This window comes from Myotis lucifugus, unplaced genomic scaffold (assembly GCF_000147115.1).
Source record: "Myotis lucifugus unplaced genomic scaffold, Myoluc2.0 scaffold_30, whole genome shotgun sequence".
In the NCBI taxonomy this organism is placed as follows: Eukaryota; Metazoa; Chordata; class Mammalia; order Chiroptera; family Vespertilionidae; genus Myotis; species Myotis lucifugus.
In genome coordinates, this window is record NW_005871078.1 from 3,998,945 (window position 1) to 4,016,234 (window position 17,290).

A 17,290-nucleotide genomic window follows, 5' to 3' on the forward strand; every position below is an offset into this window, starting at 1 on the left:
CCAAAGATTAATATGACAGTGATGCTCAGAATTTATTGGAACTCTTGGCTCTTGGATGGATTCTAGGAACTTATTTATGAGGCTGCCACCAGAATATAGGTGTGACGTAGTGGTGGTACTATTGGAAATAGGTGTTAGTATGAATGTCATTCAGTCATTCAAAAAATTTTTTTCAGGCATCTACTGTATACTACTGTTGTGCTAGGTACTAGAGATGAAAGATCAATAAGAAATATCACTGTCCTCATGCACCTCACAGCCTGAAGGAGAGACTTTCATCAGCTTGTTAATTAAACAATTCATAGTGTTGAATGATGTGAGCTCCCCTGGAGTGAATAACTTAGCTTTACAATGCAAAGACATTTGAGCTGAATCTTTGATGAATAAAAGAGATTCAAGCACAGAGAGGGAGAGGGACTTTCTAGGTGTATTATAATTTTCAAAAGCCCTGTAGTGTGAAGAGCCAGTCATGTTTGGGCAATAGAAGTTTGGAGCAGCTAGGTAGAGGGGCTGTGATGTTGGAGCGCGCTGTGGAAAGGCTAGTCTTCAGGGGGTGTGAATAGAACTTCATATCCATTGTACTCCCTTTAACAATACATTGAGTTTGAGTTTGTATATTGAAAGTCTCTGAAAATAATTTTTAAAATAACCAATATTACTTTGAGATGAAAAAAAATTTAATGAGCTGTCCTCCCCAGGAATATGATACAATTTAAAAGATCTTGTCAATAAGATGCTTTTTAGAATGATGTTTACTAGTAAAAGAGGGTGATATTTCTAAACAGATTTATGCTGTGGAAAGTGTTCTTATGATTTAGTGCTAATAGATTAGTGGTGTGTGACTCTATACAAAATAAGGAATATGAGGCAGTCTTTGTCTTAAAAATTTAACTAATGCCTTGGCCATTTTAAGAAAGATAGATTTGATTAACAGCCTGATTATGTAAATACCTTAACTCCAAAAATATTTATAATTTTATTATTAACAGAATTAAAATGTACAACTGTTTATTATAAAAGTATCATAGTGTTGTGGGAGAAATAGATTTAAGACTTGCTTTCATAGCACATTAATTTAAGCTCTAATATCCTCATGTAGCTAATGCTTCAGCAATTGTACAGTGTTATTGTTAGGATCAAATGAGTTAATGGCTCTACAAATTCTTAAATGCTGCTAGGTCTTGTTTGCTTTTATCTCCAGAGAGTTTTAGGTTGACTGTCTATCTTGCATCTAAATCTGGCAATGAGAATTGCTCTCACATTCAGTTATCTGGATTTTCAGGTAAAAAGTAAATATGGTTTACTGATAAGAGTGGTTTGTCATAAGAGTACCCTACCTTGAAGATAACCATTATACGGACAGAATATAAGACACTAGTTAAGACACTGGAGAAGTCCAGCTCCAAGGATAGATAGAACTGAGGGGGATTTGATCCTTGAAGTGAGTGGTTCCTGGTGAGACCTACATTTATGGCTTTATCCCTGAGGCAGCCCTCAGCCCAATAAACTACAGTTTTATTGATTTGTGGTGTCAGTGGCTAGAGTTTGTGGTGCCCAGAGCAGCTGGAATTTGAGAGGGGGGGGGGGGAATCCAGGAAAAGAATGATCCATAGAGAAGGAAGCCTCCAAATCTGAATATTAATTCACCACAAATGTTTTTCTGATTCCTGAACTATGAATATAGGAGAGATTCCATGATGCCTGCAGAAAGTAACAGAAGATGGTAAAAGCTGAGAGACGTTATATCCTGCCCATAGGAAGAGTGACATTTTTGGAATTTGAAACCAGGTTAGAGGAGCCAGCAGCTTGAGCTCTCCAGGAAGATGCCAGAAGGACCATGCCTGAGGAGTAGACTTCGTTGCATGACTAAGGATTTTTCCTAAGGTCAAAACTGAGAGTCACACTAACCAAGTCTACAACCAAACCTTTACAAATTTAAGGTGATAGATAGGATAGTGTCAACGTTCTTCAGAAAAAGAGAAAATCTAGAATCTCTACATTTTATCATTCTCAATACACAGAACACGCACACACATACACACAAAATTATTAGGCAATGTGAATACACAGAAAATGTGACCCATAAGTAAAATAAAAATTGTCAGACCTTAAGGTGATACAGATGTTGGAATTATAAAAAGACTTGAAAACACCCCCTTTAAATGTGTTCAGGACTTAAGGTAAATGGTAGTCACATAGAGTAACCAGATAGGGAATCTCAGAGAAATGCAAACTATATATACTAGGAGCTCAGTGCGATTCGAAATCGCCGCCCACCATCCGATCCGGCCCTGCCTCCCTCCCTAGGCCCCACAGCAGCTGTGGCCACTGCTGGTCCGGCCCTGCCTTGCTCCCCGGGCCCTGCATCAGCCGCGGCTGCAGCTGATCCAGCTCTGCCTCGCTCTATGGGCCCCGCAGCTGCCACGGCCGCTGCCGGTCTGGCCCTGCCTCCCTCTCTGGCCCTTGAAGCAGCCTTGGCCACTGCTGTTCAGCCCCTCCCCCAGCGCAGGTGTGCTCTAAGGCCCCTGCCGCCCTGCCCCAACGCTGCGCGCACAACCTCCTCCTGTCTGGTTGACCCCTTACAGCATCCTGGTTAATTAGCATATTCCTCTATTATATATAGATAAAGAACCAAATGAAAATTCTCAACTGAAAGTATAACATTTGGAATTAGAATTTAAAATTTAAAAAATTCACTGGATGGGTTTATCAGCAAATTAAAGATGACAGAAACCAGGTTCTGGAAACTCGAAGACAGACCTATAGACATCACGTAATCTGAAAGAGAAAATATTAAGGTGGGGAACAAATAAAGAGAGGTTCAGTGCTCTATGGTACAACATTGAGTCATCTTATATACATCTAATTAATACCAAGTAGTCTAATGTACCTGTAACTAAAAAAAATAGTAAAATTGATAAACTGATTATGACTGATTAAAATGATTAAGAAAAATGATAAAGTCTAAATGATCAATATTAGGAGTAAAACAGAGTACATCATTTCTATGGACTTATAAAGACAATGAGGGAACACTTTGAACAACATTGTGCCCATAAATTGCAACAAGTTGGAATGGGCATATTGGGGTAAAGATCAGAACTTATCAAAAAATGACAAAACACAAAATTGAATATCTGTATGTCCCTGTATTTATTAAACAAATTGAATCATTATTAGTAGTAACCTACCTGCAAAACAAACTTCAGGCTGAGATACTTTCATTAGTGAATTCTATAAGACATTTATGGAAGAAATAACTCTAAGTTTAAACAAAAGCTTTAAGAAAATGGAGGTGGAAGGAATATTTCCCAACTCGGTTGGTGAGGCCAATATAACTCTAATATTATGACTGAAGTTCTTACAAGAAAAGAAAATTCTAGGCAGTGTCTAAAAGTACCCTTAACAAAATATCATTAAAATTGATCCCAGCAAGCTAAAAGGATAATAAATCATAACCAGGTCAGTTTCTTTTTTGAAAGGTTGGTTTAGCATAAGAAATTAATTCATGCAAGTCACTATGTTGAAATTATTCAAAGGAGATAAACCAATATAATCATCTGAATATATGCAGAGAAAACATTTCACAGACTAATACTGATTTATGGTAAAACCTTCCAGCAAAGTAGGAGAGGACTTTCTTAATTCAACAAGGACATGTTCAAAAAAAAATCCTGCAGCCAACTCTATACTCAGGGTGGAAGCCTGAGTGCTTTCCTTTATGATCAGTTGCAAAAGGAGATGTGCATTGTCACCACTTACATTCCTCCAGAGGGACAAGTTATTCTAAAATTTTTACGCAAAAGCAAAAGACCTAGAATTCCCTAAAACATCTTGAAGACCAAAGATGGAGTGTCTGATTACAAGACTTACTGTAAAGCTAGCTTAATTAAGACAGTCTGGTCAGATAGATAAATCAGTGAAATAGAAGGAACAACATGGATAACATCTTTAAAGTATTATGATTGATAATGTGGGGATAAGGACACATATGTAATAACTTAATCAGGAAAGAAATTTAAAAACAAAGAAATGAAGAAAAGGAAAAAAAATAAAGTGTTATGATTGAAAGAATATAGAAACAAAAGAGTAGAATGTCCCTGGTTCCATATGGAGTTCATCCACATGCAAAAGGAGCTGTGTGGGCAGAGATTTGCTCATTGCTTCTCAGTGGCAATGGGGATTGACTGGAAAGCAGGTTATAAGGGGGCTCTCTGACGTATGGAAATGTTCTCTTTCGTGATTGGGGTGGTAGTTACAAGGGTGTATATGTTTCTCAACTCATAGAATTGGAACCTTGGATCTCTTCATTTTATTGTATGCAAATTTTACCTAAAAAAATAATTTTATGTTAGTTCCTTCCAGTATATTCCTTCTCTGCCTTGCATGAATGATTTATATATTGTTTCTATCATGATATTTTTTCTAATAGCCTCTGTTGAAATAACTTCTTCCCTTATTCCTACGCTTATGCCTAAACCTCAGTCATAGCAATTAGACAATTCTGTTTTTTTATAATTACTGGAGTATAGGCTCTTTGATACAAGGGATATCTGCTAATCATTACTATATCTCCATAATCCCTAGCCCAGAGCTTTGCATATGGAGGATTTTTGAAGTTTAAAAAAAGAGGATACATGTGTAGGTATGATTGTGTGAGCATTATTTTCACCACTAGTATTGTGAATTTTGTTCAGGTCAAATGCATTTTGTCATGTTATTTAAAACTGTCTGCCTAATATCTGTGTAAAATGCATTCAGTTTGTTTCAGTAGTATCACCTCTTATTCTGTCAAAGCAACTATACCTGTTATTTCTACTATAATCACAAAACTCTAAGTAACCTTGGCCACACCATCTACTTTATATATTGATATCACATTACTTAAGGTTTTTTTTTCTAGCTACATAGATCATTACTATTTTCTTACCTTTATATATTTGGCGATGAATGCTTTTACAGTTTACACAGCAATACTCACTGGGTAACACAAAATTGCTCATTTGGTGGTCATATATCACTTGCTTACTTGAGGATTTCAACTGTGACATATTGATTTTTTTTCTTAAGAATCTCCAGCTGTGATCTCATGTTTACTCTCTAGCTGCCATCAGATTATCAGGTGCATCAGTCATCAGCGTTGATGTTCTACATGGGCCTTGATGGCAGAGAAAATTAGCTTGCCAGTGGGGGGCCTCAATTTGGCAGTGTTTTCCTATTTTAATTTCTTATCTGTTAAAATGGAGTTCTGAATCATGAACAGAAATAGAAAAATACATTATCAAATGAGTTGTTGTAACTCTAGTAGGGGGCTAAATTCCTTGGTCTCTTTTTGCATCTAAAGCTTTTGCATTAAGTAGAAACATATTACATAAATCATAATTTATGTTTGGGGCCCATCATGTAGATATCTTGTCATTGATATATAATGATAACCATATCTTTTCTAAATTCAAGAATAGATATCTTTTAGTAAACTCATCACTCATGTGATTATTTCTTAAGTATAAGAGAAGCGTATGAAGAAAACTCAAAATCCATAGGAACTTTGAACAACGAAGTCAGGTAGCTCTAGTTATAGGGCTGAAGGAACAATGTTCTTGGATGTGTTTTGATGAAGGGGCGAAGGAACAATGTTCTTGGATGTGTTTTGATGAAGGGGTTGGATTATGCCTTTTTAAGGGGAAAATGTTTCACTGGGGGATGTTTTTGGATTGACAAAGCATGACACTATCTTCGATTAAGTTTATTTATGATGCCCAATGATTGGCTTAGAGTGTGGCACTTAACATACATTCAGAAATTGTTAGCTGGGTATACAGCCCAGAAAGAACACAGAACATTTAGCTTTAGCTTTCCAAACAAGCAAAGTAAATATTCGTTAGGTAACTGATTCTAATTGCAGACCCCCCCCTTTTTTCCCCCCAGTGAATTGTGGGAAAAAAAGGTTTAGAGTTTATTTATTTTATAGTTACAAGTGAGAGGATGCCAGTTTGAAACCGTAGAGTTTTAATGAATAAAGCATAGCATCTTAATATTTGTACTGTTCTTCTAATTTATTTGAGCTCTTCAGGATGGGCAAGCATGGACATGATTTACAAATCAATAACAGCTATAAACAGGTGTTAGCTAGAAGACAGGGTGGGATTAAAGCTATTGGAAGTACAGACACAGGTTTGTTATTTGATTTTTTTTCAGTTTATTATGACTGTATTGGGTGTTAGAGAATATTGCTAAATACCCTCATTGTACTCAGAACCAAGTTTCAGTTTCATTGCTAGTCCTAGTGGTATTTTTGCTAGAGCCAACCTGCTTCCCCTTCCTGTCAGCTTGGAGTGCTCTCTTGTCTCCAGGAGTCAAATCGATTTTGCCTACGGTGTGGACTTTGGGTGCTTCTTGTTCACTTTCATCCCATGGGTGTTTTAATCACTCAGGTCTCAGCCCTGAGTGCACATTAGCACCATTCCGCCTGGAGAGCTTTGAATAAACTAGAGGACTGTGGGACGGGCTCAGACCAATTAATCAGAATTCCTCGTTGGGTGGAGCCTGGATATTAGTGTGTTTTAAAAGCCCCCTGGGTGATTCTAATGTGAAGCCAGGGTTTAGAACTGTTGACTTTAATAATAATGAGATTTCCCATGTCAGTAGGGCACTACTTGTTTGTTTGGGGAGTGACTGCCCTGGTTTATCAGTATATTCCTTGTCCTATCAGTATACGCACTGTCATTCATCTGGTCCTGATTTCCTCAGATTTAAGGGACTGATGGTGAGTCCCTAATACTGCCTTCACTAAGTCTATAGAGTTCCCGTTCTTTTAGTTGCATGATAAAATTCTCATCAGTGCTACAGCAAAGCAAACTTTTATTTATCTGCAATCTGCTCATCATCAGAGGAATGGGTTTTCCTCAAGAAAGAAATTGGTTAGTTCTACCTACCGAAAGTTTGAGTGAATGATAGAGGCGAGATAGACAAGTTGCATTGAATTGAGTCAGGGAGGTGAAAACATTTTTTGCTGAGCATCTTCTCCATTTTAGGTACCAACTGAGTGATTTCACCTAATTACCCAGATGTCCTATGAAATAGACACTATCACCTGTGCATTGAAATGTTAAATAACTTGACCAGGGTTTGTGGTTAGAATGCCCAGAGCTGAAGTGTGACCCAGGTGTGTTCCTCTGCTCTCAATCACAAACCACAGCCACTCCCCTCCCCCCACCCATCCTGTGTGGCCTTTACAAAGCAATGGACATGTTTTCCTATCAAAATATCTTTAGGAGCATGTTTATTGTGTTTGAGATGATACGTCAGGTGCCCTATCATAATATCTTTACCATGATAGGTAATAAAATATAGTAAAAATAAGTTTCTTTAGAAACATTAGGATGTAAATGCATAAGACATGTTTTATCTTGAGTAGTCTCTGGAGTCAGGCTTTAATATCCTTAAAGATTGGCAGCAAGGTGCAAGTTCCTTTTCCCCAGCCTAGCATTAGCGAATTGAATTGTAAATTTCAGATCTAGACTCTTGACACTTAACAGATTTCAAATGCAGGAGAGCTCAACTATTCTGTCTTCTGTAGCTTGCTTAAGAAACGTAGGCTATGCATATATGCGTAGTCCATGGACATACACAGTAAGTAATGTGGTATGGGCCTAGGAGAGGTGGGGGCAGGGGCAGGTTGAAGGTAGGCAAAGTGGGGTAGGGAAGATGGAAGACATCTATAATACTGTCTACATTAAAAAACAAAAACAAAACACAACATAGGCTAGCCCTGGCTGGGTGGATCAGTTGGTTGGAATGTCATCCTATACACTGAAAGATTTTGGTCACGGCACATACCTAGGTTGCAGGTTCAATTCCTGGGGGCAAGTGATTGATATTTCTCTCTCTCCTTCCCTCCCTCTCTAAAAAGCAATAGAAACAAATCCTAGGGCAAGGATTAAAAAAACAACAACATAGGCTAGCTAATAGTGAGTAGTAAAAGTGCTGTGTGAGCTCTTTGGGCCTGAAAATGATTCCATTTCTATATTCATTTCAAGGGCTCCTTTGGTCTTAATTTATCACTGAAGGGAGTTTGGAGAACAGATTATAAAAGGGGCAGAGAAACAAAACATACAGGCTTTCATTTTTAGGACCTTTAAAATTTATTTCATAATCCAGTATATTTGGTGTTTACCTTTTTATTGCTTTTCTTTTAAATAATTGGCAATACAATTTTGTATAAGCTTTTCTTTAAGGGATTACAACCAAATAGAAATTTCATTCCTGTACAGCAGTGATTTTCAACCTTTCTCATCTCATGGCACACACAAACTAATTACTACACTTCTGCAGCACACCAAAAAGTATACGTTTTGCTGATCTGAAGAAAAAAAAAAGTATAAATTGATTCATTCACACAGGATGGTTATTGTTGTGTTGGCTGTTGTCATTTTTTAAATTTGACAATATTAGGGAAAAGAAATCAGTGCCCCTGACTAAATAGTCAGGTAATTGCATGTTTTAAAAATTCTCAAGGCACACTGTTTGAAAATCACTGATTTACAGCAATAAAAGCTATGTTTAAGCAGATTTGGTTATACAGGTTAACATTTTAAGGGGAAGAGGCCATAAATATGTATTTGTTTGAGCTGATCTCTCCTGCTCCCATCTGAAGATTCTTAGGAAGCCTTTAGATGAGTCATCTTATGATGGGAAGGTCTCACCATCTCTAGAATAACAAACGGTTTCCATGGAAGGGATTACTGTGCAAGTAATTTTGCAGAGCTACATGGTCCAGAAGAGATTGCTTTGTGAGTGTGAAGCACAGTTATTTTCTGTTTAGTTAATACAGGAAGTTGAGATACATAAACTATATAAAATGAGTTACAAACTGCTTTTGTATCATTTCGTAAAACATTTTCTAAGTTTTTTTTTTATATTTTATTGATTTTTTTGCAGAGAGGAAGGGAGAGGGATAGAAAGTAAGAAACATCAATCAGCTGCCTCCTGCACACCCCCTACTGGGGATGTGCCCGCAACCCAGGTACATGCCCTTGACCGGATTCGAACCTGGGACCCTTCAGTCCGCAGGCCCACGCTCTATCCACCGAGCCAAACCAGTCAGGGCCATTTTCTAAGTTTTTACTGTGTTCAAGATACTTTATTAGGTGCTGTGCTGAATACAAAGTAAAATATGCAATCAAGTGGGACAGGTAAATAATTTATTACGATACAAGGCACAGGGACATAAATTGAGGTTAAGACACTGTGTTCGTGGGTGAGCAGAGGAAGGAGTGATTCAGTATTATCATAGCCCATGCCTTAAAATATAAAACCCTGTAAATGAGATTTCTGTTAACACTGGAGGCCAAGTGATTCATTTATCAGTCATTCATAAACGCTTTGTTTACTTTCTAAATCTTAGTGAATTTTGCTGTTTCCGTATGTAGTTTTAGCTACTGTTTGGAGTAGGAGTTTTTCCTAACACCCATGTGACAATTGTATTTTTTCTGTGCTGTGTATGAATTAAAATGAAATTGCTTAAAAAGTAATGAAATTTTTCATAAGATATATGTATATCTGGAGGCTCCAAGGTTGCCATGCTTTGGATTTAACGTAGCTTAATAGCCAGAATAGCTCTGAAAAGCATATTGAGTCAGATGACTTCCCACTGGTGTATTGATACACTGTGAGCATGATTGTTATGTAATTGGAGTTGGTCTTCTGAGCTCTACCATCAGGAATCTACCAAGGAACATACCCCGGGAATTTGGATTAACAGAAAACACCCAGGTGTCCTAGATTCATAGACGTTTTCATTTGAGAGAGACCTTGAAGTTTATCTAACCTAACCCCTCAGTTCAAAAAGCTTGAGTCCTAAAGATGCTAGGAGATCAGTCTGATGGTCAGAATAATTTGGAGAGATCTTTGATATCGATGGACTCATGTTATTATTTTTGTTATTTCTCTGATGGGTCTAAAATGATATTTTATTTCCTACATAGAATTTTGTCAGTCATTAGGAAAAGACATTTTAAAAAGATGACATGTAACTTAAAACAACATGAGCAGGATTTTTTGGTTTTCTTTTGGTTTAGTTTTTTTTTTTGCATTTCTATCATTTTAATACTGATTATTTGCTTCCAGCTCATCTTTTTTTTTTTTTCTCCTATGGGCTTCTACTCCTTAGTTAATGAGGGTCAACATGATGCTTAATGACAAAATGAAATCATAACTAATCATTCACAGGGTGGAAATAACTAAAGAAATCAATTTGGGCATTTTATTGAAAAGTATATCTTTTAAACAGATTAGAGAGTTTTGTCTTAATCCCATTTTATATTATAGAATACAAATCTCTATATATTAGTATTGGGTAGGGCTGGTGAATGTGGTGTTTTGCATGCTGTGTTAGGATCAGAATGCATATACATAATCCTTGTGACTTTTGCCCGTTCTTTTTCACTGTAATTTGTGTGAGAGAAGAACCAGACTTTTGTCATTTTTTCAGTTTCTCACTATAGCATAAAAATATTATTTTTTCTGGTTATACATAGACATAATAAAAAGAAAATAATTCTCACTATTTTTGCATTATATAGTATTCCCAATGTGGTGCAAATAAGACCAAGTTTTACAATACTATCTGGGTTTTTTATTGCAGGTACATGTTGGGACTTGCAGCGATTCCAGCAGTCATACAGTTTTTTGGCTTCCTCTTTTTACCTGAAAGCCCTCGATGGCTTATTCAGAAAGGACAGACTCAGAAGGCCCGTAGAATTTTGTCTCAGATGCGAGGCAATCAGACCATTGATGAAGAATATGATAGCATCAAAAACAACATTGAAGAAGAGGAAAAGGAAGTTGGTTCAGGTATGTAGATTTTGTACTTACATGAATTTTAAAACTACACAGTGGTTTTATTTTGAAATTATATTTTAGTACTATTTAATATCTTTAAATTATGTAGTGGTTTTATGTGTATAACCAAAAAATACATTTTAATTTTTTAAAGCAATATAATAATGTTATAAAAGAATGAAGAAAAATGCCCCCACAATGCTAATATCCTATATAATAAAGAGCTAATATGCTAATTACACTGAACAGCAGAATGACCAACCAGATGACCTTCCGGATGAAGCCGGTGCTGCCAGGGCTGGCGGAGGCTGTTAGGGGCTGCGAGGGCCGAGCCCCTTGCCCGAATTTCGTGCATTGGGCCTCTAGTCCTTACATAATTACTATTTTAATTTTTGAATAGTTTTTTGACTATTCTAAATTGATTCTTTCTAAATTGGATGCGCTTTACATAGTTTTCATTATTTTGTGTGTATGGGTATTTGTTTAATGCCGGTGGTCTTGATCCAGCATCTAGAATGGTTCAGGAATCTGGAGAAGCCTTGTGTGTAAATTAATCAAGAGTCCAGAGACAAAACATAAGTTTGAAAGGCATTTTGGGGAGTCAGAGAAGACTTAGCTAAAGGAACTAAGTTCTCCTTGTCTCAGGACCCCTTGCTATTTATTAACACAAATTGTCCTAAGGCAAGTAGATATACACATCAAAGGCCAGGGTTTGTATACAGAATCCATTGCCAGATTGGGGAATTGCCTTCAGCTGTTCAGGTGTTTGGCCAGTAGGAGGCAATAACATGTAGATTGAAATGCCCTCAGCTGTCTGGCAGCAAGCAATCATTTATGCATCCTTTTCAGGTTTGGGGAAATGCCCTCAGCCACCTCCAGATGATTTAGCACTGCTGACATGCTGGAACTGGCTTCCGGCATTTGTTGAGTGCATGTTTATTCTATTTTATTATTTTCTTATTACATTTTTTATTAAAATTTTTAATGTTGACAATATTGCTGATGTCCCCCACTCCCCCCCTACCCCCCCACCTTTGCCCACTTCGCCCACCCCGCCTCCCCTTCCCTTGGCTTTCACCACATTATTGTCTTTGTCTGTGGTGTGCATATATGTCCTTTAGCTAATCCCTTCTACTTCCAGTCACCTCCACCCACCTCCCCTCTGGCACCTACCAGTCTGTTCCATATATCCATAATTCTGCTTCCACTTTCCTTGTCAGTTTATTTTGTTAATTAGATTCCATATAGTAGTACCACTGCTTTTTATCCACTCAATCTGCTGATGGGCACTTGGGTTGTTTTCATATCTTGGCTATTGTAAATAATGCTGCTATGAACAAAGGGGTACATATATTCTCTCTGATTGGTGTTTCAGGCTTCTTAGGATGTATTCCCAGAAGTGGAATCACTAGGTCAAAAAGCAGTTCCATTTTAAATTTTTTGAGGAAACTCCATACTCTTTTCCACAGTGGCTGCACCAGTCTGCATTCCTACCAACAGTGCACTGGTGTTCCTTTTTCTCCACATCCTCTCCAGCACTTATTTGTTGATTTATTGATGATAGCCATTCTCACGGGTATCAGGTGATACGCCATTGTAGTTTTCATTTGCATCTCTTAGATGATTAGTGACCGTTAGCAATTTTTCATATGTCTATTGGCCATCTGTATGCCCTCTTTGAAGAGCTGTCTATTCAGGTCCATTGCCCATTTTTTTAATTGGATTGTTTGTCTTCCCAGTGTTGAGTTGTGTAAGTTCTTTATATATTTTTGACATTAACCCCTTATCAGATATACATTGGTGAATATGTTCTCTTACACACTGGGTTCTCTTCATTTTTTTATGGCTTCTTTTGCTGTGAAGAAGCTTTTTATCTTGATGTAGTCCCATTGGTTTATCTTTTCCTAAGTTTCCCTTACCCTCAGAGACATATCTGCAAAAATATCGCTGCAAGAAACATCTGAGATTTTACTACTTACGTTTTCTTCTAGGATTTTTATGGTTTAGTGACTTACATTTAAGTCTTTTTTGCATTTTTAGTTTATTCTTGTGTATGGTGTAAGATGGTGTAGTTTCATTTTTTTGCATGTACCTGTCCATTTTTCCCAACACCATTTATTGAAGAGAATGTCTTTACTTCATTGTATGCTCTTGCCTCATTTGTCAAGTAGTAATTGAGTGTAATAGCTTGGGTCAATTTCTGGGCTCTCTGTTTTGTTCCATTGGTCTATATGCCTGTTCTTATGCCAATACCAGGCTGTTTTGATTACAGTGGCCTTGTAGTATCGTTTGATATCCGTTATGGTGATCCCTCTTACTTTGTTCTTCTTTCTTAAGATTGTTGTGACTATTCTGGGTCTTTTTGGTTCCATATACATTTTTGGAATATTTTCTTCTAGATCTGTGAAATATGCTCTTGCTATTTTAATAGGAGTTGCATTGAATCTATAGATTGCTTTTGGTAGCATGAACATTGTAATGATATTAATTCTTCCAATCCATCCATGAACATGGTATATGCTTCCACTTATTTGTTTCTTCCTTAATTTCTTTCTTCAGTGTCTAATAGTTTTCAGAGTACAGGTCTTTTATCTCCTTAGTTAAGTTTATTCCTAGGTACCTTATTTTTTTGTTGTTGTTGCAAGAGTAAATGGGGTTGTTTTCTTAGTTTCTCTTTCTGATAGTTCATTATTAAAGTATAAAAATTCCATCTATTTCTGGGTATTGATTTTGTATTCTGCAACTTTGCTGAATTCATTTATTAGATCTAATAGTTTTTGGTGGGGTCTTTAGGGTTTTCTATATACAGTATCATGTCATGTTCAAATAATGACAGTTTTACTTCCTTCTTTCTAATTTGGATGCCTTTTATTTCTTCTTGTCTTATCACTGTGGCTAGAACTTCCAGTACTATGTTGAATAAGCGTGGTAAAAGCAGACATCCCTCTCTTGCTCTAGATTTTAAGGGAAATGCTTTTAGCTTTTGCTCATTGAGCATGTTTATTTTATATATAAATTTTTCATATATAAAGGTATATATACATTATTGACTCCATGTTGACAAAAAAGTTATGTGAACTGTCCAAATAAATCCATTAAGTAAAATTAAATATTTGTGTATATGTCATATTAATTTCCATGCTAATTTTTATGAGATAAGAATACATTCATATACTAGTTTTGGGATAATTTTGTTTTTTCCTTAATATGTTTTAGTTAACCACCTAATCCAATTATGCCATGTCAGAAAAGTAAGAAGGAGGAAGTTTCTAGGTAATGTATGTTGATGAATTTATTTTCAGAGAAGTCATGCAGGGGTTTATAAAATTCTCAGGCAGGATCCATAATCCTGACAGGCCGATTTACAGGATACAAATGGTGGGGAAAGGTAGATATGTTAAAGTACATTTTTTTCAAAACTAGCCTGCCAGATTCATGTTTCCCAAAAGTGTTTCGTTTTTCCCTTTGCCTTTACTAATACATTAATTGGTAGCTTAAATGAAGATGCTGACTTATATTACTCAAATTATTTGTTTATACCTGAAAAAGTGCCAAACACACACACCTTTGTTAATATATGTTTGCTCACTCACCGTTTTTGGTGGAGCTGGAGGTTGTGCTTTCTTGAAATAATAGAATGAACACTGCAGCAGCTGGCTGCTGTGTTAGCCACACATGGCTTGACTTAACTTTATATAAAGTATAATAGTGTGATGTGATTACCTTCTTGCTCAGACCAAAGCCCCAACTAATTATGAGCCTATTCTAGGTGAAGGTTATTTTTAAGTTTCAGATCATATACTATGTGCCTGGCATTCTCAGCTTTTTTGGAATAGCCCATTAGTGCAACTATTTTTTAAATATATTTTTATTGATTTCAGAGAGGAGGGGAGGGGGAGCTAGAGATAGAAACATCAACGATGAGAGAAAATCATTGATAGGCTGCTGGGATTGAGCCAAACCAGCTAGGGCCAGTGCCACTATTAAAGGGAATTTTGCTTTAACAAAATAACGTACTTTTACAGAATGCAACATTGTTTTAATTTTTAAAGTATGATTTTAAGTGTCTATTTAAATTACAAATTACTCCTTTTATGCTCCTGTCTGCATTCCTCTCAGCAGTAGCTTGAATGAAATACGAGATTGTTTTCATAGTAATCAGTGTATTTGAAACCATGGGCTGATATTGTAGGAATTGAAAACTTTTCATAGTGTTAGGTCATTAAATACTACTTAGAACAAAAGTTTTTATTAATTTATGTAAAGGATAAGGAAAAGATCTAATAAAAAAAGCCTTCTTGCTTAACAGTAGGAGTACCATTGATTTTATTGCAAAGCACTGAGCCTGTGCCTTCCTTTTGACTACTTAAATATTGGTCTGACTGTCTAGCTATGCACTGTTGACGACACACACTGTGTGAGTTCCATGACTATTTGGAATGTATCACCAAATGGATTTTCTTAGAAACTTGAGTTACATAGGATTGCAATGATCTGCATCTGCTTTAATTTTTTTTTTATTGACTTTTTACAGAAAGCAAGGGAGAGGGTTTGAGAGTTAGAAACATCGATGAGAGAGAAACATCGATCAGCTGCCTCCTGCACACCCCCTACTGGGGATGTGCCCGCAACCAAGGTACATGCCCTTGACCAGAATCGAACCCACTGAGCCAAACCAGTTAGGGCTGCTTTAGTTTTTGTGTGTTTTTTTTTATCAGAAGACTTTGGTAGCTAAATAGGGCACTGGTTCTTGGGTGTAGATAAAGTATTTAGCTGTCTATCTATTTCCTAAGTTTGTTTTATATACAAATTTGGCACAGTTTTTAAAAATTGTGTTATCCATTGAATCCTGATATTATTTGTCTCATGCTTGGATAAGTGTTTTAAAGTTTGTAACTAATGGGATTAATAATTTATCCATAATGGGATTTGTCTTAGAGTACTATCATCTTGCTTCATTTAAAAACCAATCTCATATTCTTTTTTAAAAGTACCAAATTAATAGCATCGTGGCATGAATGCAGACAGACAGAAATGCCAGTGTTACTTGGCACCAGTGACTGGGGGCCTTGTTCCTATGATTGGTAAGTCTGGCCACAGAAAACCATACTCTGCACAAGTATGCATTTTATTTCAGCATTGTCATGCCCAGGAGCAAGGCTCCGTGTCAGGTTCGTTGGAAAACAGAGACCACTATGGTTTGTGTTAAACTGGCAGGGTCCCGGCCTTTGGTCATTTACATTCGAAAATGATAAGCTAGATGGACAAATACACACGAAGAAACAGCTCACTTCGAAATAATAAAAATGCCCTGGCCCAGGAGGACAAGTCAGCTCTTGTGTTGGAGGGTTCGACAGTGACCGAAGTTATTTGGTCCATGGATCCTGTGGGGTGATTCTGAGCCACGGCTGCAAGCCTGGGAACTATGGGCAGTGGAAGAACCTTGACCCGGCCGCCACAAAATACTCAGCTATTCCAGGAGGTTAGAAAGAAGTCGATGAATAAGACCCCCGTGTCTTTTAGGGAGAAATGTGTTCTTGTTAGACATTCTTGTTAGTAATCCCAGGCTTCCTTACCTGCTACCCGTGAGCTTCCAGATAGGTCTGATTCCAGATGAGAAAATCACGTCCTGCTCTGGAAGCGTCCAGAGGATTTCAGACGTGGGACTGTTATGATGCTTGCTTATGTGACCCTTCTCCTTCCGTAGGATTTTTTTTGGTTTTGTTTGTTACTTGAGTTTAAATTTGATCTCTTTGAGGAAAATAGGCATAGCTATTCAAGTATGCGTTTGTTAAATTAATTGTTTGGATGTGTGAGGTGTCAGTGTATGTGGCATTTACGTACTTCTAGTTTCAAATCACACTACGGCTTTCTCAGTGAGTGTGGTGGCTGCTCTGGCCACGTCAGTAGCAGAGGTGAGGCTCACAGGCCAGGCTGTGGAAGGAGACTGGATTGGGATTCCCTCTCTTCTGCAGGTGGTATAGCGGTCAACCTGTTTAGCAAGTGATTTCTCCACTGTAGTTGGGGAAAAAAAGACAGTTAATGGGCAAAGAAGCGAGCAGTCGGTTTTCACATGTGTTTAACACTGTTTATACATCCCGTAGGACTAATAAAGTGAAACTAGGAGAAACAACAGCTTGGTTTGCAAAGCCCCCTGGAGCGAGAGACAGACAAATGGAGACTAGGGATGGCTCCTCCCCAAGCTGGTAATCCTAAAAGGATTTGGGGGGAGTTGCTGGGCTCCAGTTTCTTTTTAGGTTTGTAAGGAAAGAGAGCCAGATTATAGCAGTTCCATAGTCTGATTTTTTAGAGTTTTAAAAGTCTCTGAGAAAAGCCTGTTTGTTTGAATTTATAAATACCATGTTGCAGACTTCATTCACAAATATTTATTGAGTGAAAATAGAGATGTGGATGTGGCAATAAATAAGACAGACAAGGTTCTGGCCCA

General features: G+C 37.3%; 1 protein-coding gene across 1 annotated transcript in view; it reads left to right on the forward strand.

Moving 5' to 3' along the window:
* Nucleotides 1-17,290, forward strand: part of SLC2A13 (solute carrier family 2 member 13) — a gene marked incomplete at its 5' end in the record, with an annotated part of 284,652 nt that overhangs the window by 59,178 nt on the left and 208,184 nt on the right. The window contains 1 exon segment of the mRNA XM_014454075.2: nt 10,646-10,854. Within this exon segment, the coding sequence (XP_014309561.1) occupies nt 10,646-10,854 (209 nt within the window).